Source organism: Pituophis catenifer, unplaced genomic scaffold (assembly GCF_029215685.1).
Source record: "Pituophis catenifer annectens isolate HBS135680 unplaced genomic scaffold, rPitCat1.0.hap2 SCAF_1, whole genome shotgun sequence".
Classification (NCBI taxonomy): domain Eukaryota; kingdom Metazoa; phylum Chordata; class Lepidosauria; order Squamata; family Colubridae; genus Pituophis; species Pituophis catenifer.
This window is the reverse complement of record NW_027256881.1, coordinates 191,272,324-191,299,378: the sequence shown is the minus strand read 5'-3', so window position 1 is coordinate 191,299,378 and position 27,055 is coordinate 191,272,324. Positions and strand designations below refer to the sequence as shown.

The 27,055-nt window shown below is 41.7% G+C and overlaps 1 protein-coding gene across 1 annotated transcript in view; it reads left to right on the top strand.

Moving 5' to 3' along the window:
• Positions 1 to 27,055, top strand: part of ITPRID2 (ITPR interacting domain containing 2) — a 72,311-nt gene that overhangs the window by 25,824 nt on the left and 19,432 nt on the right. Inside the window, exons 8-10 of the mRNA XM_070945828.1 lie at positions 1,613 to 2,307; positions 12,811 to 12,883; positions 18,303 to 18,394. Of these exons, the coding sequence (XP_070801929.1) occupies positions 1,613 to 2,307; positions 12,811 to 12,883; positions 18,303 to 18,394 (860 nt within the window). The remainder of the gene's footprint in view (positions 1 to 1,612; positions 2,308 to 12,810; positions 12,884 to 18,302; positions 18,395 to 27,055) is intronic.

Genomic DNA, 27,055 nt, shown 5'->3' with positions numbered 1-27,055 from the left:
CACATTCAGTAAACAGAAATGCATAAAAAATTATGCATTTCATAATTTCAAAAGTTGGCCAGGGAAAAAACCAGTGGTGAAATCTAAATTTCTTTCCTACTGGTTCTGTGGGTGTGGCTTGGTGGGGGGTCATGTGACGGGCTATGTAACCATGTGACTGGGGAATCAAAAGATAGAAACTCACTAACAATGTCCTGCTGGATCAGGGTTGGATTAGATAACCTCCAGATCCCTTCCAGCCCTGGATTATCTTCTGAAGCTGCGTCTAGTGCAGGTTTATAGTCCTTCCTTTCTCTCCTTTTTTTCTTCCTTCCCTCTTTCTTTTTTTTACTACCTATTCGCCCGAGTCAGTAGTAAAAAAATGCCTAAAAAGTAAAAAAAAAAAAAAAAAAAATTCCAACGATCAGCTGAGTGACCTGCGATCATCGGAATTTAAGGATTGGTAGTTAAAAATGCTTTAAAGAGTAAAAAAAAAAAAAAAATGTTCTGACGATTGTGGGTTGCTCAGCTGTTCGTCGGAACTTTTTTAAAACATTTTTTACTACTGGTTCGGTGAATCAGTAGCATTTTTTACTACCGGTTCGGGCAAACCAGACCAAAACGGTAGCATTTCACCCCTGGAAAAAACCGATATTACTTGATTAATCTCCTTGTTTTTCAGACTGGTAAACTAGAAATAAATAGATCTAATGCAAAACCCTTCTAATTTTAAGCCATCTGAACCTAGTCACTTGGGGAAGAATGTTGTCAAGGCAGCTAACTATCCCTCTATAATTTACCCTTTCATTCTGCAATGTGAAAAGTCAACCTCTCAAATGATAGTGGGTATGTAGATAACTGTAGCAAAACATTAGGCGCAATTGACCAGCCTTTTCCAGCCTGGGTTCCTTGGAAAAGTTTAACCCCGAAACCTTAGCTTCTCTGTCTTATGCTAACTAGAGATGATGCAATCAATTCTAAACTTTGGTACTATCCTACTCAAAATTGTCCGTGGACAGCAGAGTGAAGTAGGAATAGTATATAGCCTATGGAACTGGAATGTGAGAAAAGGTTCAGAGAAGGAGGAGTGGAGCTCATTTTAAAGACAGTTCAGTAAGGAATAGGTGCTTTTATTTGATGGAGAAGTGGTGGAAGGAATCTCATGTTTTTCCCCCTCTTCTCCCTCTGAACAGTTTCCCAATAATGTAACTTGGTGTGCATTACTTTCTTGGGTTTATATGCCACGGAGTTGATACAGAGTGGCCTACATCCCTACTGAACATTAAAACAATAAAAATGAAACAATATATTTATCCTTTGAGTGATTCAAAAGGCAGATGTGTTTTTAAGACTGATCCCATGACAAAACAATTCAAGGCCATCTACTTTTCCTCAGGGAATACTACAAGTAACGTTTTGGTAAAGAATTCGTGCATGGAACCCTAGTTAATTCCTTCAGATTTCAGAAGCCAAGGATAGTTGAAAGTCAGAAGTCGGGCTTGGCTTTGGTGCTGATATTCTGGTGTTTCTGTTTTTAACTTTGCAAGTTTCAAGTTCATTTGTTGTTTCAATAATGCATTTTTACAGTGCTGCCCTTTGTTCTTTTTGTCATTTGGTTTTGTCTTTTTGCCAGGTCGCTTTCGTCAAATTGAAGTGCTTACTACTGTGGCCAATGCATTCTCTTCTTTGTACTCTCAAGTTTCTGGCACTCCCTTGCAGAAAATTGGGAGCATGAATTCAGTATCTTCCTGTAAAGAGGCATCCAGCCCACCACCTCTGACACGAAGTAACACAGCAAATCGTTTGATGAAGACCCTGTCTAAACTCAATCTCTACGGGAACCCTCAAGCAGGGGATAGCGGCAGTAGTACATCCACTGAGAAGGGCAAATCTGAAAATGGGAGTGAAGAACCAGAAGTGAAAAATGAAGCTAAAACTCCAAAGCACTTCAAAGCATCTTTGTTGGCAACAGTAAAAGAAGAAGCACCTTGCAACCAGTCCAACCTGTTAGGAGCTCTGGATTCTTCAGAACTTTGTCGTGGCACTAGCGTTCGACAGGAAACTCAAGGTTATTCTATTTCTTACGAAGATCAGCAAAATAATAACTCTTTTGGACAGAAAGGTGGATTTCATGAAAAGATTGCTGCTATGAACTCTTCTAATCTCATGGGTGATACTCTGGAATCAACCAGTTCTGAACATAAAGATACCGGGGCAATTCAAATGCCTGCAACCTCAGTGGCTGATAAAGAGGCCTCTGTTCCGCTAACCATTCCATCGATTGCCAGCCTCATGCTGCAGCAGAAGGACTCCTTTGAGATGGAGGAGGTATGTGGAAAGAGATAAGGATTATTTGTTGCTTTGATGTTGTAGTTCCTCAAGTGCTAATTCCCCTTCATATTCTGCACAAGCTTTCTCTAGTCTGATATCTGGTAGCTGTTGGTAGAACTGTGTAGAGGACTTTGGAGAGTTATTGTCCCTCTAGATTGCACAAATATTGGATACAGAGTTTTGATAAGCTGCTAAGGTAGTTCTTTGGTATACAGTGTAGAAGAAGATCTTAAACTACAATTTTAAACCAGATCTTTCATGGCTTCATACACAACCCTGATCGATCTTTAGTGAGTGTTTCAGCTACAGGTACGGCCATAAAAAGGGGCTGGGGTTACTAATGTGAAAGAAGATTATACTTTTTTGAGGTACTCCTATTTAAATTGTGCCTAAAAGCCAGCCAGAGATACAGCATATTTGTTATTGTTAGTTAGAGATGGGCAACTTGTGGCATCTTAGTTTTATTTGTTTATGTTCTTTGGAGCTCCCCATGATCACAAAAACTGACATCATGATTTGTGTCCATTTTAGGTGGGAATTACATAAGAATCATATTTTAAATTCTAAAACAGGCCTATGCAATTTAATGAGAAGCTCCTATTCCAGTGTGGGTAATACTGAATTAGGTAGACAAGTGGATGAATTTAAAGCCTTATCCTTTTAGGTCAGGAACAAGCAACTTGTGCTCTCCAAATAATCTGGACTGCAATTTGTACCATTCCTTTCTGTTATTTATGCCAGCTGTAACAACTGGAAGTTGGTCATAACATTCTGGAGGGTTCCAAGTTATATATCATTCAAGGTGTATTTCAACTTACTGGATATTATTCCTAAAGCTGCTAATGATGGGATACCGTTTGTATTTCTGTCCTGACTTGCTAATAACCTTACCCATGTGACAAGTCTGAGCAATTCTAATTTTGATTAAGGCATTAAAACATCTTTGTTTGCCTCTCAGTTGTGCAACTTTTTATTTTTACACAACCCTAGATCAGGGGTCCCCAATCCCTGGTCTGTGGACTAGCACCTGGCCGCAGCATGCCAGAAAATGAGTCATGCAAACAAGCGAAGCCCCATCCGCTGCCTATAGGCAGCGTGGGAAGCCACGCCCCACTCTAGTCCATGGAAAAACCTTTCTCCATGGAACCGGTCCCTGGTGCTGAAAAGGTTGGGGGCTACTTCCCTAGATCTCTTCTTGAATTGCAAAATATTTGCTCCCTATGATGTTCCCCTATCACACTAACATAAGAGGGTTTATTTGTTTTTGACAAATAAATTTAGCAATTTAGAAATACGCCTGAAATAAAGTGACTTAAGTTATGCTTATGATTTTACAGTTAGTTCACAGAAGTGCGGAATCTAAGTATTAATGGCAAAAATGAGGACAGTTTCACTTAATTTCTTTTTTTCTTTTTTTCTAATTGTCTTGTGCGTAGAAAAACACTATGAGACAGAGCGGAGAGTGCCCTAAAGGTCTGCTTTTCTTCTTTCCAAGCTTGCCTTTGGAATGTTTTCTTTGCACGTATCATGGCAGAGATATCCAGGGCACAGTTTTCCAAGCTGTCCCAGAGCCCTTGTGGCTGGGGCTTCTGTCGGAAGTCTGCTGCTGTCAAGATAGCCAGCGTGGGAGAGTGAGTCAAGGCACAGCTTTCCCAGGAGTTTTGGCCTCTGCCTTCTCAGCCAATCGGATGCATTTGTGCTGGCATCCTTATTGATATTGGCGAAGGAGATGTGGAAGGGTGGAGGGAACAGGGCAAAGGTTGCAAATAGAAATGCAGGCAGGGTTCTGACCCTGCGACCCGCAACAGAGGCGGGGGAAGGAAAGGGATCAGCCCTCTTATCCCACCCACCCCAACCGCCTAATCCCCCAGTGGGAAAGGGAGGACAAGAAACTCCAGCACAGCCCTAGGAGCAAATGAAGTCACGGAGCCGCCTTAGCAAACTGAGACCTAGCAAATGGCTTGTAAGATGGATGTTTATATGCATTGATAACAGTTATTTTGCCTTGCAGAGACATCTACAGTATGTGTTTTTGCCTTTGGGTTTGTTTTGTTTAAGGAGTATTAAAGAAGCTGCTGTTGATGTTTCAGTTGTGTGTTGTGTGTAGTTTTAGAGATTGCAGGGCAGGTATAGTTGAGATAGCAACTTGCTAATGAGTACATATCCTGGCTTCCCCACATTTTAGAGTTGGTCTATCTTCCAATTGTCATATCTTTACAGAAATATGCTTTAAAAGGAGACATTTGCTACGGAGGCTACATTAAGTGAGAGTATATTCTGTGTACAGAATATATAATAATAGAATAAATAAATATTCTGTTCTATGTCTTTGCTGTTTTTTTAACTCTGCTATGCAACCAGTCTGATTTTTGTTCTGATCTTGCTCTGATTTTTACCAATGGCATCCTTATTCCAGCATCTTGTCTTTTTTTCTTTTCTACGGAAGAACTGATTCAAATGCATAGAGGCCATTTCTGGTTCTATATTGATTTTAGGTATCCCTAACTTCAGTTCCGCATCAGATGGGAAGAGAAAAGTTAAATGGCATAATTTGAGTTTGCTTCTGAACTTTTCAGCAAAATGGCAGTTCTGGTGATCTGGCGTGCAGGAAGCTGGGTGTTTCTTTGTGGAGAAATGCTGATTAAAAAGGAACAATGGGAGACCCTTGAAGACTCATTTATGAAGAAGTTTAAGGGCATGCAGGCTTAGCTTTGTGGGATCTAATTTTGGTTTATCCCTTAACCCTGAAATTCAAGCACAAAGAAGTCGCTTCAGATTAGAAAATAAACTTTACTGTTAAAAGATTTACTATGTCTCTGACTCAGTGTCTCAGGTCAGAAGCTTATTTTCTGTACTCAAAATGAGATCACAGTTGAGTTGCATAAAACCGTGCCCAAAAATTTCTTTCATCTCCACAGTCTAATTAGAAAACAAAAACGTTTAGCAATCAAATGGAACTCAACCAAAAACCTACCAGTAGATCCTTCAATTCTGTTGTCCAGGAACAGCCAAGAAGTAGTATAGATAGTCCTCAACTTATGACCACAATTGAGTCCAAAAGTTATGTTGCTAAGGGAGAAATTTGTTAAGTGAGTTTTGCCTCGTTTTATGACATTACTTGCTACATTTGACAAGTGAATCACTGCAGTTGTTGAATTAACAACATGGTTGTTAAGTGAATCTGGTTTCCTCATTGGCTTTGTTGGTCAGAAGGTTGCCAAAGGTGATGACATGACCCTGGGACATTGCAACCGTCATAAATGTGAGTCAGTTGTCAACATCTGAAAGTAAATCATGTGACCACGGGGATGCTGCAATGATCCTAAGTTTGAAAAATGTTCATAAGTCACTTTTTTCAATACTGTTGTAACTTTGAATGGTCACTAAGTGAACTGTTGTAAGTGGAGGACTACCTGTATGCCATAAGAGAGCTGTTAGTGCACACATAAAAAAAACAGAAAACTTGATGTAGGTCCAAAATCTCCTCTCCAGAGATTGGCTGTTACTGCACCTTTGGTTTTAATAGCCTTGCTTAACTTTCAGCAGAGCCATTAAATAAATACTGCCTTATTGCCAATGTCTCTCCTGGTAGCAAGGAATTCTACTTACCTCTGTTCCATGTGATCAGATTTGCCAGTCATTCCTCAAGGAAAACTTTAGTAAAATTATATATTCTCAAAAGTGATTGGTTTAGTATACCTCTTCATCAGTTTCTCTTCCAAAAAGTGGCTTGCACAGACACAAATGGGTAACTGTTACGCTTTTAAGAAAATACGGTGCCCGCACTCTCAAGTAAGAATGCTTAATTTTGGGGATATGAAAATTATTGACTTGGGCTGCGCAAAATCATTTGGAGGATTGCAAATAAACGTAATTTGTGGAAGCATCTGTTGAATCATAATACCAAGTCAAAAATTTATTTGCAGTCCAAGATGTCATGATCAAGGTTCTGTCTTTTATGTATGAGTGCTTGATCCACAACGCATATACAAAATGAGTAGAGTTTGGGTTGTAATATTGTAATGCACTTTTCATAATTTAACCCCTTGCTTCTTCCTCTCCAAGCACTGCACATGGTAGTGTTTGCATGCTTATGCAATATCGGACAGTGGGGAAACTTTCACAACAGAAATGCAGAGTTTTGAAGACATGGCAGGCCTTCGTATTGTTGAGCAAGTTCAAATTATTTTGGCCAGCCCTTTTACTGACCTATCTGTCAGAATGGCTTTACACATACCGTGTTTCCCCGAAAATAAGACCCTGTCTTATATTTTTTTTGAACCCTGAAATAAGTGCTTGGCCTTATTGCCATGCATTCAAAAGCCCAATTGGGCTTATTATCAGGGCATGGCTTACTTTGGGGAAAACAGAGTAGGATTTTATTTATATTCAGGGTTAAACTACCGTATTTTTTGGAGTATAAGACGCACTGGAGTATAAGATGCACCTTAGTTTTTGGGGAGGAAAATAAGAAAAAAAGCTGATTGGCGGGTGGATAGTCTCCCGGAATACCCCCAATCAGCTGTTCCCAGAGGTGAATTTTAGCAATAGGTTGGTTGGTTGTGAGCTCTGTACCTCGCTTTTTTTTTCTGCCTCTGAAAGCCTCCAAAACAGACCTTCAGAAAAAAAGCCTCTGAAACTTCATTTCAGACACTTTTTTTTTTTTTGAAGCTTTGTTTGGAGGCTTTTTTTCTGAAGCTCTGTTTGGAGGCTTTTTTTCTCAAGCTTCATTTCTGAGGCTTTTTTCAGCCCCTGAAACCTCCATTTGAGAAGCTGAGCAGGGCTACATTCGGAATATAAGATGCATCCAGATTTTCACCCTCTTTTTTTGGGGGGGGGAAAGGTGCGTAAAAGTACGATAGATATCGCCTCTTCAAAATATTCCTGAATCTGTTCAGATGTGATAATTGGCTGTTGTCCATATGGCTGATCCAGGTTGAGCAGAAATAGACCCTCTCCACCCCCACCCACCCCCCAAACAAATCTATCTAGGATTCTAGGACATTTAAAGGCCCTCAGATTTGTGTGTTTGTGGAAGAGAGATACAGAGGGACTGGAAACTAACACTTAGGTCATGGCTATACCCGCCTTTCTGGGGAGTATATTATTATCTATTATTATAATCTATGTTCAATCTATTTTAGGTTAGGGTTAGGAGTTGGAGCTTCTGTTCTGAAGATATTATTGCAAATTGCACAGTGAAATATCCCTATTTTGTTTCCTTGAATCAAGCTCAAGGTATTTTAATTTCAATAGTATTTATTTTGTTCGTTTTAAATAGTGATAACAAGAACACAATGCTTTAGTTTGGTATTTTGAAAATAGCCCTGTTTCCTAAAAGGAAGTCCTTTGATTTTGGATTTTCTATTTTAATAAAGCAGTATTGTCTGAATGTATTATATGAAAAAGATTAACTAGGTGATTTTATCACCAAAAACAATTTAGAGCTAAGGAAGTGTCTGAAAATGGAGTAGTTGTGAAATAAGGAGGCCAGGTCCCTTAAGAAAGCAGTGCAGACTTTGGAGTCTGCTTAACCAATCTGGCAACTCTTAATAGCAGAATTTTAAAAGGCTACCTTTCTTTTTGGTTTTATATCAGAAAAGTCATATTTTTCTATTTTTTTTCTTGGTTTCACCTCTTGTGATTTTTCTTCTGTTTTTATACTCTCATCTTGGGATGCTTCTAACACTATTCCTGCATTACTCATATTAAACAGGTACATAAAACTGAATGCCTTGCAAAAAATTTTTACTACAGTTCCCAGTCCAACCAGTATGGCCATTGGACAGAAACAGTGGGGGTTATAGTCCAAAATATTTGGACAGGGACATCAAAACTCCAACTCCTGCCTTATCAACATTAAGCATGCCAATAGGTTGTTGTGTATAATCAAGGGCTTTTGAATAGGCAGAGTCTCCAGTCTTATACAAGAAGTATGTGTGGATAGTTGCTTATGGGTAGGAATTCTGTGTAGGGTTTTCCCCCCCCCATTGGTGGCACCGTCTGGATGTGTTCCATAATATGTCAGGGTGAAAGACTAACCATGGGAGCTTGGCCTCCTTGGAGGAAACAGGTTGAGTAAGCCTGACATGGATAGTGTAGGAAAAGTAATAGTGAGCCTATACATACATACATTCAAAGAGTCTGAGCAGTTACATGGTTCCCTTTTTACTGGTATTCAGAATTAAGTCAAAATCCATATTGTGGCTGACAATGAGGCTGTTGTTTTGGTATGTGTTTCATACCGTAGTTTAATCATTCTGCCTCAATAGCAGTATGTATAAAGACAACTAAATGGGAATATTTCCAATTCAGCCTTGCAGGTAAGTCCATCATGCCTGCTAGGAGCTTCCCATATTGGTATGGAGAGCTACTTCTCTGTGCTGGGCGAATAAGAATGTCAGGTGCAATTTGTTCTGAGAATCCAAAGAACCCTTTAAAAGAAACAGAGATAGCCTAGAAATAGCAAAATTGATGGATTTCTTAGCTTGACTTGACAATAACGTTGCATGACATTACATTTTGGAACACACAATTCTAACTCATGAAAATTGGAGTTCCTGAGTCTACAATGTAATCGGCAATCATACAAACTGGATAAAGCTTCTGAGGACAGGAGTTCATGGAAAGACTCCACTAAATCCGGGCCTGGTGGCTCAGCAGACTAAAAGCATTGTGATTAACACCAGCTGTCTGCAATTACTGTAAGTTCGAATCTCACCAGGCTCAAGGTTGATTCAGCCTTCCACCTTTCTAAGGTAGGTAAAATGATGACCCAGTTTGTGGGGGCAATAAGCTGACTTTGTATAAATATACAAAAGTATGAAGGCTATTGCTTAACGCATTGCAAGCCGCCCTGAGTCTCCGGAGAAGGGCGGCATATAAATCAAATTAAAAAAAAAAAATCCCATATATAGTGTAGCTCTTTTCCTCAAAGATAAAAAATCAGTGTGGCAAAGGTGTGTTAAACATATATTAACTCCAGTGTCAACATGAAGCTAAACTGAAGTAAAATTAATCTCTCAGGTCAAGCTGAGCTTCTGCTATGTAATTTTTTTTTTTTTTTTGCAGTTCTTTGGAATGTACAGAATTACATTCTTAATATAGGAGAAGGAAAAGACAACAGAAATAAGCATTCCAACATTTTTGGTGTGGCAACTATTAAAATGGATTTTTAATGCAGTTGATCTTCATTTTCCTTAACATATTTTAAATATTACTAGAGATTCACTGAGCCCTGTTATTCTTTTAGATAATGTCAATTAGTATTACTTCTGGCTACTACCTGGACAAGTCCCTGCAATTTTCTTCCCAAGGTTTCAAAACGTTGTTTGCCCTTGCCTCCTTCCTAGGGCTGAGAGAGAGAGCAACTGGCCAAAGTCACCTACCTGGCTTCATGCCTAAGGTAGAACTAGAACTCATGATTACCAAATTTCAAGTCCAATGCCTTGATTATAAAGGCCTACTCTGTCCAGATCTCATCATAGTCTCAGATCATCAAGGGGACATATTTTACAGATCCCCCCATCAATCCTTCTTATGTCATCAACAAGTTCAGCCAATATTTAGTCATGCTGTTAAAAATAAAACATCTTAAAATTACTGTCTTACAGTAATTATTGGTTACATGTATTTATAAAAATATCATCTTATTTTGTTATTCAGAAGATTAGCTAGGTTGTTAAAAATTCACTTTTAGGAGTTCTTTAACTCTACAAAAAAAAATTCTTTTAAAATTGGTTTTTTTTTAAAAAAATAGTGACACATGTTTATGTTTAAAGTATATTTTTCTTAATAGCATGAGTATGTGCCAACTTATGAAATCATGTGTCTTTTTAGATTCAGGGAGATTAAATAAGCAGTGTTTAAGTGATGTAACATTTATATAATAATACAATGTTTATATTTTTAATTTAAAAAGCAAGTGTTCTGACCTGTTAGTTACATAATATAACAAATATTGCAATGTTTAGTGAATGTTTTCATATTTTTCTTCTATGGTTCCCTTGTAACAAGGTGTATGGGCAAAATGTGAGGCTTGATTAATATTCTTTTTTACTGTCCCTTGGAACTCTCTTTCCCTTTTTTGCTCCTTAAAGCATTTGAAAAATCAGAATAATCGCTCATATTAAAATGTCTTGAAATTCCCCAGATTGAAATTGGAATTTTAGAATTAAATACCCTAGAGTTTCAAGTTATGTTAATTACTACCTCTAGATTAAATAAAAACTCTGCAGAGGTTTTGTCCTTGCAGTTTGTCTACACATTTTGAATATAACCTTCTCTGTAATTAAAAGGGCTATTTATAGTTCCATGTGTTACTAGATTTCAGAGGGCGTCTAAAAAAGTGAAGACCTGTTTCCTGTGTCTATAATGCTGAGAGGACAAATAACAAGGAAATGTACCTAAAAGCCAATGAAATCAAATAGATTCTGTACTTTATTTAAGACACTGTTGAATTACTTAAATTCTATTTAGGTCACTTCTATTTTATTTTAAAGCTTCAGTGGTGAACTAGTACATTTCAGTGCCCGGGAAAAGGTTCTGAAGATAAAATTAAGAACAATAAAATTATTCAAAATAAAAATGGTAGCTTCACAATGATTGAAAAAGACCACAGTTTTTGAAGAAGAATCAAGGATCTTGGGAAAGAAGATACTTGGGCAAGTGGAATTTTAAAGGGAGAAAGCGAAAACAGTATATGGGGTCCTTGATTTATGACCATAATTGAGCTCAGAAATATGGTCGTAAGTCATTGTCATTAAGCAAATGGCTTTAATAAACACAATCCTTGCTCTCCCCATTGCGATTGTTAAGTGGAACACAGGGTTCCACTCGGGATGGGGGAAGCCCTAGGAGGCCTGCACTGCAGCACTTCCCCAGCCACATGTGGCCTCCCCCATGCTTCCCAGGGTCTCCTCTAACCCTGAGCCACCCCATTCTGCTTCCCATCCCTCTGGCTCACATCCACCCTTTCATGCCTTGGTCCATCATATTATTTCCCAAGATCGTTTTTGGGAAGGAGAAGTAGCTGATCCACCATGTGGCTTTTCAATATGGAAGCGGTGTGGTTCCTTCTCAGAAATGGTCACCATTTTGGAAGCGGCTGCAATTCTCAGATTGTGAGAATTGCAGCCCTTCCCAGGACAGTCCTCCTGCAGGATGGCAGGAAGCGGCCCTGCCATTCCCAAAATGGCACCTGCTTCTAGAACAGCACCATGCAGCAGGAGGGCTGCCTGGTGGTGGATTGGTTGCTTCTCTTTCCCAAAGGCAAACTCACAGATACTAAATGGGTTATGTATGATGTAGTCCCATTATATATAAATGGGACTTCAGCCAACATTTTATGCTTCTATCAGCTTGTCATCTTATGATCCTGCCAGGTTGTGTTGTTTGTAGCAAGTGGGTTCATAGTATTGTTCATTTGTTTTTTGAAAGGAGGGAAAATACGACTTTTCGGTATAGAAGTTCTGTGCATTCATAATTTCCTAGCTCTCAATTGCTATTAAACATACCACTATATTTCCCTGGTAGCTTTGGATCAGATGATCCAAAATATTTTAAAGTCTTAAAGTTAATTGGATTTTTGCATAAGGAACAAGTTAGCCCGGAGAGCTGCTATCAGTTGTCTTGTGATATACATTAAAAAAATGGACACTTTTTTTTTTCTCTTTAAACGAAAGCTTCCTATCTAGTTTCCTTTTGCTGTTTCAGGTGTGTGTGCAAACTGAAGCTTGCAGTATTTCCCACTGTAAGACGTTGTGTTTTAAATCTGTAATCGTTGGAGGATGGATCTACCATATTCTGAAACAGTAAAAAGATACACAGCATCAACTAAAAATGAAAGCAGTCTGCGGTAGCTTTAAATTTTTCAGAAGTCTTATTTAGGTTTGAAGGTTTGTGGAGCACTGAGAAAGAAAGTTAGAAAGTTTCTTTAGGAGATAGAATAGAAACTTTACCTTGAATATATTTTTCTCCTTTCCTCTGTTCTTGCTGTCCTTTTTAACATAGCCCCTGAACAGGACATTTGTGAAATGTACAAACTAGCTATCATGGTTTTCTGAGTTTGAGTCAGCCTTACAGCTTTCTTTTCCTCCACATCCCTCCTACTAAACGAACAGCTCTCTGTGTTTGTTTGCCTAAAAGTTTTCCAAAAGCAAACTCATGGGATGAGCCGCTGTTTTTTTTGTTTTTGTTTTTGCTCTGCATCATTGTTCTTAAAAAAAGCCTTTTATCCTAAATTACTGATGTCATGGCTTTTTCACATTTTATTGTTCCTGTGTGTTCCAACTTCAGCATTATCGCCCCAGGAAGTCTGAAAAAGATACACTATAATAATAAACAGCAATAATTGACTCCTTTGGCTTGCCAGAGTTATTGTATTTGGAATTGTTAATTACTAAACAGCCAATTATGCAAGGTATAAATTCCATGCATATTCACTAGAAAGCTTATTGCCTGAAAGCATAGGTTTAAAAATACACTGATTTTCTTCTGCAGATTCAAAGTACAGAGGGAGAGATTCCACACGCTCCTAACGCAAGTCAGCGGGCTTTAAACAGAACAAAAAAAGGTGAGTAGATTCATTTTTCCTTGTTCCTCCTGAAACATCCCGACCACTAAATGTCGACCAAGTACTTGAAGCTTTTTAAGTAGTGGCCCACCCATAAGCTCCTAGTCTGCCCTTTAATTACATTTCAGATCACAGTGTCGTCTTCTTATGAAACGGCATCCTAAATGACAGAGGCTGGATCAGAGTTGTAACCTTAATTAAGGGTTTGGCTTTTCTGACCCTTTACCAGTTATAGGGTGGAGGAATTGAAGTGGTGCAATATATTTATATGAGTGAAAGATGCCCTATCATTTAAAATGACTGTTTTGAACCTTAAGATGACATACCCCAAACCAAAAAGCTTTTTGTTATTCTCCAAATGCTGATGATACAAAAGACTTCTGTGTTCAGCCATTGAGATAATGTGATAGAGGAGCCCTAAGCATTACCATAAGACACAAGCATTAAGCCTCAAGTGTGTTCAGTGAGGTTTCCTCCATAGTAAGACTGTTCTAGGATTGTACTATTTCCAGATCAGAGCATGCGGTGACTGATTATAGCGATGCTCATGTAGTTTTTTCCTTTGTTGGGTGTCCACGTTAATTGCATCCCTCTGCTCCTCACTATAGGAGAACAATGCGGAATGGAAAGAAAAGTCCTGTAATAAATGGCGTAGATTGCAGTAGCAAAGAGAATAGGTGTCCACTCCTTGATCAACAAAGATCATATTTTTCTTTGACCATAGAATGAAACATCTTTAATTTTGCTTCAGAATGCGACTGTCGTTAGCAGGTTGAGAATGCAGTGTGTATATTATCCTGGCTCAGGAGCTTTGATACACATATATCTAACTCCCTACTCTTAGTTTAGTTATAAGTATATATAATAAGCAGTTACAATCAGACTAAATCTGTGAGTTTGAGCTCTTCAGACTTGGTTTAAACCCTGTGTGAAAATTCTTGGTGTTTGTTTGGATGGTATCTCATTCAATCTGTTAGTTATCTGTCAATCTGTTTCCACTGCTTATTTCGTAAGTCTATTCACAACAGATGTATTATTTTTATATGTTTGCTTATGACTCGCCTCCAAAGCTGCTACTTTGATTTTGTTTTCTTTTTCTTTCTTAAACTGATAAATATATTTTTCATAGCTTTGTTCATTCAAAGATCAGACTGCAGCTGTTATCAGCAACTTATTTAATAGGGTTGCAGTAAAATATGCATCATCTCATTGGTTTGCTTCCTTTTTTAAAAAAGCCTAGGCATAAAGATAAAAAAAAATGTTGTTGTTTTTTTTATTTGATTTATATGCCGCCCTTCTCTGAAGACTCAGGGCGGCTTACAATGTGCTCAGCAATAGCCTTCATCCTTTTGTATATTTATACAAAGTCAGCTTATTGCCCCCACAAACTGGGTCCTCATTTCACCTACCTTAGAAAGGATGGAAGGCTGAGTCAACCTTGAGCCTTGGCGAGATTCGAACCCTGCAGTAATTGCAGGCAGCTGGTCTTAATAACCAGCTTAATAACAGGGTGCCTTAAACCCCTGTACTACCAAGGCTACCAATGTTAGTATTTTTATATTAAATCCATAGAATTTGTTCATTCAAAGATCAGACTGCAGCTGTTATCAGCAACTTATTTAATAGGGTTGCAGTAAAATATGCATCATCTCATTGGTTTGCTTCCTTCTTTAAAAAAAGCCCAGGCATAAAAACTTTAACATTTTTATATTAAATTCATAGAATTTGTACTTCCATTTCTTTGTATTAACAGCAGGCTTTTTAATTTGCACTGTCTATTTTATGAATAGTGTTTCTTTCTTAATATAAGTGTTCATCATAATCAGCTTAACTTAGTAACGCATTGTTCAGGGAGAAAAAGCTCAGTTCTCCAGTACAGTTAATATGATGTTCCTTTTAGATACTGAATTTTAATTAGAGGAAAACAAGTTTCTCTTTTGTGCATTCAGCATTGGTATTTGTTATTACATAACTCAAGTAGAGGTATGTTTTTCTCACAAGGTTTCCTTTGGTGAAGGACGGACTGGAACAAAAAGTCTCATTTGCTATGTACTATAATATGAAGTGTTGCTATGCACAATATTCAATATTGTTAAAGAAATGTTGATTCAGGAAATCATTTCTATTTTTATTCTTGAATGGCCTAATGGGTATATCTTATACAGGCCATGAGATTTGCCTTACCGGTATTTGCCAAAATTCAAATACACATTTAAAAATAAATTATCTAACTGTGCAAGGAAAAAAATGAACATTCAAATATCTTAACAGTTTAGAATAGAAACATACATGTCTGAATCTGCTTTAAAGCGAGTGGATTTGTTTGATTATCAGGGATATAATATCTTCTATTCTGGCTAGTGGAAATTCTTAAAGGTTTGGCTTCCTAAAATCCTTTAATTTGGAAGAACCCTGGACCAAAGCTGACAGTTTCCTGGATGCAAAGTATATGCTCACTAAGATGAAACAGTGGGGCTATACACTGAAATTCAGGATTAATTCAAACTAGTTCATTCTGTTTGAGCTAAATTAGAAGTCATGGCCTTGATCATTATTTTCTAGTAACTTCCTTCTAAAAAGCTCAGGTCTGAATATGTACACTTCTTTTCCATGTTTTATTTTTGCAGCAGCCTCACATGTTTTATCCAACCATACTCCACAGCCCTTCTTTTATTAACAGAACTTCATTTTTCCTAGTCTAACACCTTCCCTATTCTATTGTTGATCCTACCCAATAGTAAACATACATACAGTGATTTTTCACACATTCCAGTCTTCAGCTTTTTCTATTTCTTATAAATTACAGGAACAAAAATATTGCACAGCATATTGGTTGGCATGACATGACAGTTGGAAGCGGTACAGAAGAGGGAAGCCAAAACGATCAAAGGGCTCAATCATGGTTAAAATGTTTGAGACAGTTTAAAGTCTGGGATTTATTTATATTATTTATTATTATAATTACTCAGATACATAACATCATGCACAGTGTGGAGAAGAGATGAGAATTTCTCTCTCTCTCAAAAGAGTAAAACTAGAGGCTATTCAAGATAAGTGTCCGGAAGGAAATCTAAAACAGACAGAAGTTCTCACAGCTCATAATGAAACTGTGGAATTCGTTATCACACAGGATGTGGCAATGGCCATTAACTTGGATGGTTTTAAAAGGGGAAGGGATAAATTAATGGAAGACCTAATTAAGGGCTAATAGTCTTGAATATTCAGTGTTACCTAGAGATATAGGACAGCCTACCTCCTAGTTGCAGAGGAGCAATGGTTGGAAAAGGGTAAGTCTATATTCTGCTTCTTGTGAGGCAGATCTCAGAAAGAAACAAAAAGATGTGTATTGGTCCGATGTAGCAGAACTGTTCTTATATGGAAGATTGCAATCTGACACATTCAAAGAGAACAGATTGGAGAAAGCTTTATTACTGATCAGGATGCAGTGAATGTAGTGGGACATTTCAGTGAACTTTATAGGATGTTTTCTGGGTAGAAATCTTCAGATCATAACATATTCATTAGAATATTAGCACAGAGTGGAATGAGATTGGTTATTGATTCCTTCCCCTTATATTTGCTTAATTATTTCTATTACTGAAAAAACAAGTACATCTGCATAGCACGCTCTATTTATATACGTAGCACTTTCTATTTATATATATTTCTGTTTGGTGGGCATGCATGCCTAGACAGATACAAGTATAAACACAAACAGGCTTCATTTGTGGAATGCTGCTTGTTCAACAGTGTGTGTCCACTAGTGTAAAAGGCGAGGCAACTTTGATGAAATATCTCCCCAGCCCATCTCTTAAACCCTAAACATCTGCTGTTCTGGGTAAAATCGCCTCTTCAGCTCTCCCTTTTTGCTGCCAGTAGTAAGTTCCATTTGTGGGATGCTGCCAAAGGGAAAGGGTAGATTCAGCCCCATTGTATCCTGAGCTCTTCAAATCTTAAAAGACCAGTTAGGACCCTTTAAGGGCTTGTATTGTTTGAAGAATGGCTGCAGTTTCAGCAGCTCTTAAGTGTAAATGATCCATGACCATTGTTTCTGGAGCATTACTGCTGTGATAAGTACTCTATGTTTGGACATTCTCCTTCTGAGCACCCTTCTTGTTTATAATAGAATTCCAAGCATATTCTCTTTGCAATATGAAAATCCATTGGAGAGAGAAAAAGAGAGAGAGTGAGAGTCATGCAAACTGAGGATCAAAAGCAATGAAGGGCCTTGCTGTGTTTTATTTATTTTGATTATAAGAGTGCCATCTGTGTTATATTTTAAAACCACACAAAATAAGGCCAACATTCTTCTAATAGGAGAGAGCAAAAATTTGGAAGTCTTCCCCCAAAACTAGCTGCTGTTCATCTCTCAGCTATGTATTTGTGTAAATAATCAGATTATTTACATTTAGAAGCAACATTTTAATAATGTCTGAGGATGTGTTTTCAATACATAAAAGTTGACTTCAATTTGCCCTTATCTAGTCTGCAAGGAATTCTCCTTCATTTGTTCTGATATTTTTAAAGCTGTTTTTGATCTTAAGGGATGTAAAACACTTGAAATTTCTGGTAGTTTAGAATTGTCTAAAATCCGCTTATTACAACATTCTTTATAAACTACAGTTTTTGCAAGTAATGTAGTCCAGGAGTCCGAAAAATGGATTGCCTTGAATTCAGACACCCTTGAATTCCATTGACTCTTATCTACTGCAAATTTGCTTTGACTGTTAGTAGTTCAGATTCTTGTGGAGAGCTGTAGCATACAATAAACCTATAATCATTTAAACCCCCTTGCTTCCTGATTTCTTGCACCTGACAAAAAATGACATAAAAGCAAATAAGAATACTTATAAAGCAACCTAGTCATGAAAGAGGCTCACCCATGGTATCAGGATCCTAGACTTCATGGCCAAGCCAGGTTTTTAGTACCTTGCAAAAAGTCAGCAGGGTTGGAGCAAGTCTAATTTCCGGGTGGGGAATGATGTTTCATTAATTAATATGTGAATTGTGAATTGAGAGAACTGGGTTCAAAGTCCAGCTGTAACCAGAGAATTTCATTAGCTTTTTTTAGGTTATGTCCTCACACTCAGTACTGTTCGCTCCAGAAGTTTGTCTTGAGAATAAAATGAGGGGTGGCCCCAGCTCCTTAGAATAAAGTATCATCATATAATGTAAAGAAAGAAATTAACCATCTAAAGGCCCAATTAAGGACTAAACAGAGCCAGAGAAACAATCAGGCTTTGTCTGAAAGCTGAGAATGAGAGCCAGCTTTTGGGTTGGTAGGTCAGGGCTCTCTCAGCTGAATGAACAAATGCGCGTATCCTCTTGCCAGCTAAATGGAGAATTGTGTACATGCTGGAAAATCTGCTGAGCCTTTAACATTTGTCTCCCTTCCCATTCCCCTCATTCCCACTGATAGATCAGCTCTTACGATCAGCAAGTCAGCATTCTGACAGCAGCGGCTTTGCAGAAGATTCTTCCACAGACTGCTTCTTGCTCAATCAACTGCAGGTAAATTTTTTGGATTGCTTCATTTCTACTTTTCCAATTCTTAGCAGCCTGTTGTGTGAGCAAGGAGACCCTTTGGCATTCCTACAGGAAATGTGGAAAAAGTCCTGTTTTTTAGGATTCTAATTCGGTAGCAGGATGTTCCCTTTGTACCTGGATGGTTGGATTGAACTGCAGCAGAACCTACAAGCTACAAGACCTGATATTTCTTTTTTTCCACCATTATTGCAAGATGTAATCACGTTCCAGGTACAATACCACCAGCAGCATAAAAATGCAGTACTCACAACCGCATATAGCATTGAATAGGGAAGAGTCTTTAAAAGTTTAACTTAATCAGCCAAATATTTCTGGAAATGCCGGCTTATTTTCTTGATACTATATGTCATGGCTTCGTAAACTTCTTTGGGAAAGAGCACTGAGTGACATTGAAGCTGCTACCTAGAAGACTACGTTTCTGTTGAATACTTGCCACCTAAATCGAGTCAACAACATCTTGCTTTCTACCCATTTTCCATTCTCCTGTGTTTTATTTAGTGAATTACTGAACAGAAACATTATGACCTGTAGCTCTTGGTAGATGACTCACTCTATGACCATTACGTTTGGAGATGGCTCCAGCAGAAACCCATTTTATATCAGTCAAACTGAAGCAAGCAGATACATCATTTCAGAGCTTGGTTGTCTAACCTTGCCTGGGCTGCATATAAAATACATAATAGTAAATGTATTTTAATAACAGGCTTCATTTATTTTTTAAATATTTTTCGTTACCTTGTGGGGCTGCGTTACTAACTGTCCAGGGCTGCATGTGGCTGGTGGGCTGCAGGTTGGACACATGCTTTAGAGCAGTGGTGCCAAGGGAGTGTATGGATCTGCTTCTCATCCTATACAAAAGCCATCCTTTGAGACCTAATATCTGCTACATAGCAGACCCCCCTCCCCAACCTCCCATTGCTCAGGATAAACAAAAGGGAACCAAAGTAGTGTCAGGGTAAATTGAAAGAAAGGGTGAAAATTATAATTAAGAACCACAGTTGCCATATTTTTTCCACTGTGCTGCTCCTCCAATCCATGGACGGGTAGCTTCTCCTTAGTTGCTGGGCAGAACTGAGTGCTGATCTCCTTCCTGCAAGCTGGCCACGCCCACTCTGTCCAATCAACTCCAGTCTTTCTCACTCAGTTGCTGTGAGAACTAGCAATTCTGAGTGCTCCACAGTATAGATTCTATTTCCCTTGTTTTGTTATTTTTGTCTCCTTCCCCTTTGTGATTTATTTGGATTACTTCTTCAAAGCGAATTACGAGGCTGCTGGGACGCGCGCGAGCTTGGGGCGCCAAGCCGCAGTCCCTGCTGACCGGCTTGGCTAGCAGCCTTTCGGATCCGACCCGGACGGGCGGATTCGTGTGAAATTGTTAATTCCCTAACGGAAGACCTGAGGCAGCGTGGGCGCGTGCGAGCTTGGGGACCCAAGCCGCTGCCCCTGCAGGCTAGATTCAGCTCGTAACCTGCCGGATCCGACCCGGCTGGGCGGATCCGCGTGGAGCTGTTGATCGCCGCCGCCGAGAGCATCAAGACGGTAGGAATTTCATCGCCGGACGTTGCGGCTCCGTTTCTTAGCCGGCAAGAGCGCGAACAGCTGTGAGGCGCTGTAAGCGCTGTGGGCCTTATTAAATTTCCCGCCAGAGCCGCTTTTGCTCTAAAGGCCGTCAAATTTGGAGGAGGAGGCGGAGAGACGCTAGGAGTGCTATTGGCCTTATTACCTTTCCCGCCAGTGCCGTTTTTCAAGCAACGGCCGCCATTTTAGAGAGGCGTCCATTTTGTGACTCATACATCCTGATAAGCGACTGTTGGCCTTCCTTTACTGCAGTGTCTATTAATTAAGTGACTTAATTAAGAGGCTTGAGCTCGGCGGTTTCCGAGCCTTTGACCCAGTTTTCTAAGGGGGCCAGGTTCCAAGGGAAAGCCCTGCCTGCTATGCCCCGTGGAGCAGCCTTACTGTCTGCATAGAGCTCAGCGTCTTCTGAGCCTGGCATTTCCATAAAGAAGGCGCTTCCAAAAATTGAAGTCATCTATCTGAAGACCACTAAACTTTTGGTCAACAGTTTAGGTAATCTTACTGGTTTGCCTCCCAATCAAAGATGGCGGATGTCCCTCTTTCTTCGGATTCGGAGTTGGACTGCTCTCCCCCGTGCCCTCAACAATCGACTCGAACACGAAAGGCTAAGACCAAACGAAAGCATCATACGCAGCCTGGATCTAACAAGGCAGAGCAGCGCAGACACCAGGTTTTAGAAAAACAATTTGAGAAGGCCCGACAGCAATCTTCAACGCATTTGGGGTCCTCTTCGGGCGGACAGGACCCACACGCCTCTTCTAATCTCCGCCACTCTAGAGGCGTTTCTATGTCACTACCAGATGTCTCAAGTCATTCCGTGCCGGAAGGTTCTAATCAGAGACGTTTACCTGAAGCGACCTTTACACCGACGGCTGCGGGCCTTCGGCCTGATTTGTCAGACAATCCGGTTAACTTCCAGGCAGCCTTGTCAGATGCGCTAGCCAAGATTCTGGCAGCTGGGATTCAGCAAGGTGCGGTGGGCCCCACTCCTCCTTCCATTGACCCACCGGTTCCAGTCCGGCCTGAGCCTAGGCCAACGCAGTTTGCGACTCACCAGACGGATGAAGGCTCTTCTGATGAACTCGAACCAGGCGAGATTTGTCCTGAAGATGTAGAATTTTCGGAAGACGAGGGCCTTCCACCGGACAAGCCTGTCTTTACTAGCCTCTTCCGTCCGTCTCTTTTCAAATCGCTCTTACACAAAGCCAAGCTTACCACCAAGTTTGGCGTTTCGGATGTTCAATCGGATAATGCCTCTCAAACACCACACGATGCTCTTTTCCAGGTCTCGAAACCAGATCAAGACGTGATTCCTTATCCGCCGTTATTCTCAAATGTCATCAATTCAGCCTTTGGTCAGCCAGGCTCCTTGTCTTCACCGAGTGGCATAGATAAACGGCTTTACGCCTCAGCGAAAGAACTGGAGGATGCACTGGCCATGCCTACTGTTGACCCTCCGGTGGCTAATTTATCTACTACATCTTTGCTGACATCAGACGTTGCGGATGGTCTGAAAGCTGAGGACCGCAAGATGGAACTTGGTTTTCGAAAAGCGCACCAGGCGGCTGCTTGGGCAATAAAGGCAGCCACAGCGACTTCATTTTTCAACCGCGCTGCTCTAATCTGGCTCAGACAACTACAGGAGAGATTACCTCCTGAGGACATACGGCTACATCAGGACATTAATAAGTTGGTGGCCGCAACTGAATATTCGGCCGATGCGTCCCTCACAGCGGCCAAGTTCGCTTCCAGATCGATGGCAGCATCTGTGACAAATCGCCGTATGTTTTGGCTCCGCAATTGGAGAGCGGATGCCAGAGCCAAGTGGAAGTTAGCGTCTGCTCCATACTCGGCTCCATCTCTCTTCGGTACCGCCCTTGAACCAATATTAGTAGAGGACAAGGACAAACGGAAGATCCTTCCGTCCTCCGTTCGTCGAGCTGAGCGGAGATATGCCCCTTATCCTCAGCGGCCGCCCTTTCGGGCCTACGCAGGGTCTGGCGGACCCTACTTTCCTCGTTCATATTCCCAGTCTTCAGACAGGAACACAGACAGACAAGCTTTCCGAGACCGCTCCAGAGGCCAGTCCCAGTCGAAGCGCCCATTCCGAGGCTCCAGTTACCGTCAGGCTCGCAGGGGCAAGTGACGCTCCCGAGTCAGGTCCTATTGGGGGTCGACTCCAGCTCTTCCACCCCCAGTGGGACCTATCGACAACAGACGCTTGGATCCGTCAATCGATTCAACGGGGCCTTTACATCGAATTCCACTCCACGCCGCCCAACAGATTTCGCAGCTGCCCTGTTCCACTGTGTCCCCTGAAGAGACGTCTCATGGACGCAGAGATTTCGCATCTTCTTTTAATCAGGGCGATAGAACCGGTGCCCCAGGGACAGGAATACACCGGGTTTTACGCTACTTTGTTTCTGGTGCCCAAGTCATCGGGCGGTCACAGGGCCATCTTAAATCTGAAGGGCCTCAACCGATACGTGCGGTATCGCAGGTTCAGGATGCAATCCCTTCGATCGATTCTGGCGGCGATCAGACCCAACGACCTTCTGCAGTCCGTGGACCTGCGAGAAGCCTACTTACATGTCCCAATACATCCTGGCCACCGTCGTTACCTGAGGTTCGCCTACAACAACAACCATTATCAATATTGTGCGATGCCCTTCGGGTTGTCATCGGCACCCAGGACCTTTACAAAATTGGTGGAAGTAGTGGCAGCGGCTGTCAGGGCGCACACAATCCGCTTAATGTGCTATCTGGACGATATTATCGTCATGTCGACGTCGCGTCCTCAGGCATTAAGGGACATGGAGTTGGTGTTACAGATTTTCCAGGCCCATGGTTTTTCCATCAACCGTCAGAAGAGTCACTTCTGTCCAACAACCCGCCTGCATCATTTGGGAGCGGTAATCGATTCGCAACTGGGCCAGGTGTTTCTGTCCCCAACTCGCATTCAGGACCTCAGGACAATGGTGAGACAAATACAAGATCAAAGGAAGGTGCCACTTCTACTGCTATCTCAACTGTTAGGGAAGATGGTGTCCTGCATATCCATCGTGCCTTGGGCTCGCAGGCATGCCCGTCCCCTACAGTGGCTGCTGCTTCCCTTCCAGAAGCAGGGCCGCAGCACTTCCAGTTATCCAATTGTTTTACCCCCTCAGGTTCGATTATCCCTTCGGTGGTGGAGGTCGTCAGCAACTCAGAAGGGATGTCTTTTTCTCGAGCCCAGCCGACTGGTCCTGACTTCCGACGCAAGTCTACACGGTTGGGGTGCCCACCTGCAGGAGGCGGTGGTTCAAGGTCGGTGGTCTCGGGCGGAGAAGGCGAACAGCATCAATTGGCTGGAATTGAGGGCTGTTCGCCTTGCTCTTCGCCACTTTCGGCACACTCTCGAAGGTCAACATGTGTTAGTCCGAACGGACAATATCACCACCAAGGCACACATAAATCGGGAGGGGGGCACACGTTCCCGGGCCTTGATGATGGAATCAGAGAGACTGTTGGCCTGGGCGGAACTCCACACAGCGTCCCTGGTGGCAGATCACATTTCGGGACAATCCAACGTGAAGGCAGATTGGCTCAGTCGGGAACTCATCGATCCGGCGGAGTGGAGCCTGAACCACGCCGTCTTCGAACAACTGACACGCAGGTTCGGCCACCCTCAGGTAGACCTGTTTGCCACAGCCCAGAACGCTCAGCTACCCCGTTTCTACTCACGCTATCCAAGCGCAAGATCAGAGGGCAGCGATGCGCTGCGGTGTCTGTGGCCCACCGGACTTCTTTATGCCTTTCCCCCGATTCCATTGATCCCTCGCTTAATTCGAAAACTGATCCGAGAGAAGGCAGAGCTGCTGCTAATAGCCCCGCTGTGGCCTCGGAGACCCTGGTATGCGGATCTACTAGAACTTTCTATCGTTCCGCCTTGGACGTTACCTTTCCAGGAAGACTTACTAGTACAAGGGGTGGTCGTCCACCCAGATCCGCAGTGGCTCCGCTTAACCGCCTGGCGTTTGAGCGGCTCCAATTGCAGAAAGCTGGAATCTCTGCCGGGGCCATCTCCGTGATTCAATCTGCCAGGCGTTCCTCCACGACACGAATTTATGAGGCTTCGTGGCGCGCCTTTACATCTTGGTGCCTGTCACACCATGTAGACCCGACATCACCTGATATTCCAGACGTATTGGACTTTTTACATGCCGGTCTCACCAAAGGTCTGGCCCCGGCGACCTTACGTCGCCAGGTAGCAGCTCTATCAACTGTCATCACCTGTGAACGACACCGCACGCTTTCTCTGAATCCCAGAATTCGGGAGTTTTTGCACGGTGCTACCAACATTTCTCCACCAGTGGTTCATAGGTACCCGTCATGGGATTTGCCTTTGGTTCTTAAATCTCTTACCGCTGCACCATTTGAGCCTTTGGCCTCGGTGTCCCTAAAATTTTTGACTTTCAAGGTCGCCTTTTTGTTAGCGATTACATCCGCTCGGCGGGTGTCAGAACTCACCGCACTGTCTATACGCAAAGAGCTCTGTACCTTCCACATTGACAGGGTCGTCCTGAGGCTAGATCCAGCGTTTTTACCAAAGGTTAATTCCCTTTTTCACAGAGCCCAGGAGGTGATACTACCGAATTTTTGTCCAAATCCTCACCATCCTTCAGAAACACTATGGCATACCTTGGACGTTCGTCGGGCGCTTCGTCGCTACATCAGACGTACACAGTCCTTCAGGCAGACCGAAGCAATGTTTGTGTCCTTTCATCCATCATCTTTGGGGCGGAAGGTATCGTCAGCCACGTTGGCTCGATGGATCAAGGCCTGCATAGCAACCGCTTATGATATTCAGGACCGGCCTCGTCCTCCACGTATTTATGCTCATTCTACCAGGAGTGCGGCCGCCTCCGCGGCTTGGGCTACACAGGCGTCAGTTCTAGATATCTGCCGTGCGGCCTCATGGGCTTCCGCTTCGTCGTTTATTCGGCACTATAAAATTGATTCGTATGCTTCTGCGGAGGCTTCCTTTGGTCGCAGGGTTTTACAACAGGTGGCCACGACCCAGGACTCTGAGAGCAGACAGCCCCCTCCCTGAGCAGTGAACTTGGGTACATCCCGTCCATGGATTGGAGGAGCAGCACAGTGGAAAAAGGACGTTGTCTCACCTGAACGTCCATTTTCGATGTGCTGCGACTCCAATCCATACCCGCCCTCGGGCTTTCTGCTATGTTTGGATTTGTTAAGGTTGTGTTGATATTTCAGTTGAGTTTCCAGTTGAGTTATGGCGCCTTCGTGAGGAAAGACTGGAGTTGATTGGACAGAGTGGGCGTGGCCAGCTTGCAGGAAGGAGATCAGCACTCAGTTCTGCCCAGCAACTAAGGAGAAGCTACCCGTCCATGGATTGGAGTCGCAGCACATCGAAAATGGACGTTCAGGTGAGACAACGTCCTTTCTATTCCCGTGTTTTTCTGCTTTAGAGAAGGAATTCGTTGGAGTAGTGAGGAAAGCCAAAAGGAATTTTCTTGATAGTCCATACTTTGCCCAAGGGTAGACTGGTAAAGACAGATTTCTAAGCAGGCTGTGTGACAAAAAAAACATTTATAAAAAGGATCTGAGTAATTTTTAAAAAAGAAATATGTAGTGTAATTATGAATGTGTTTACTCAGGCAAAAGACCTATTAAATTTTACTACTTGGGAAGGATTTGATATTGCTGTCAAATCAGAAACAATCAAAAATAGGAAGTTGGTTGTTGTTTTTTTTAATTGTGGATTTACTTCTCTTGCTTTTTGGCTTGTTCCCTTGACTACCTATGACTACTTCTCATTCCACTGCAGTCATGCAAGATTGAACACACAGAGAGAGGGAGAAGGAGAGGGGCCAGGGGAAGAGAGAGAGAATGAGAATTTACAAAGAGAGAGAGAGAGAGAGAGAGAGAGAGAGAGAGAGAGAGAGAGAGAGAGAGAGAGAGAGAGAGAGAGAAACACCACAATCTCTTTGGATTATGTTTCTCTTTGACTCCCTCCCATTCCATAGTTGTATTTAGCGCTGCAGGGTCTCTGTGTCCTACTTCCTGACTGTTACTTCTTTGTCTTAACTCTGCTTGGTTTCCTGCTTCCTTGGAGTAGACGGCATGAATAATGGCTCTGCCTGATGCCTAATAAAGAAGCCAGGAGGACAACAAACAAAGTGTGTGGGCAAAAAAAACAGCCAGCTGAACTTTGGGGACTCCGTGTACCCAGTTCTTCTTTGGAATGGGAGATTGTGTATATAACTCATGTGCGGTGCCGAGGACACAACGGGAAAGGGTGGAGGGTCCTCTGTATTCAAAGACAAATCACTCCTGCCTGTCAGATTTTATTGGTAAAGGCAGACAGAAGAAAGGCTCAGAAGGAGGGGAATCTAACTTAGCAGAAGGGCAAGAGGGCTGTCCTTCTGTTTCCAGTCTACTTGGGACTTTAAAGGTCAAAAACGGGTAAATAAATAATGAGACTGGAAATAAGAGATAAGCAGGGTTGGGGGAATAAGTGCATTATATCACAAGCTTCTTTAGAATTTCCCAACTACCTTTAAATAATGTCAAAACTTCTCAAGTGAAAAGTAGATCTGTTTTTTTTTTTGTTTTTTTTTAACAAGTCTTGGTAAGAGTTTTCAAAGTTAGGGCAATGATTTCCAAATTTTCATAGCTTACAGCAGTGGTGAAACCTCGGCCGAAGAGGTTGTAGAAAAAATGCTTTTAAAAGCCTCTGACGATCCCAGCTGAGCCGCACGATCATCAGAGGCTTTTTCTTTAATTTTTAAAAGCATATTTTTCGGCCAAAGAGGTTGTAGAAAAAATGTTTTTAAAAATAATAAAAAAAAGCTTCTGATGATCGTGCGGCTCAGCTGGGCATGGGGGGGGGGCAGGGCTTTTTGCTACCGGTTCTCCGAACCACCCGCCACCCTCGTTATCAGATCACACTATCTGGTCTGAACCAGGAGCATTTTATCCCTGGCTTACAGCCACTTTTATAATCAAAACGGGGAATGCTTTTTTATTTTATTTTTTTTA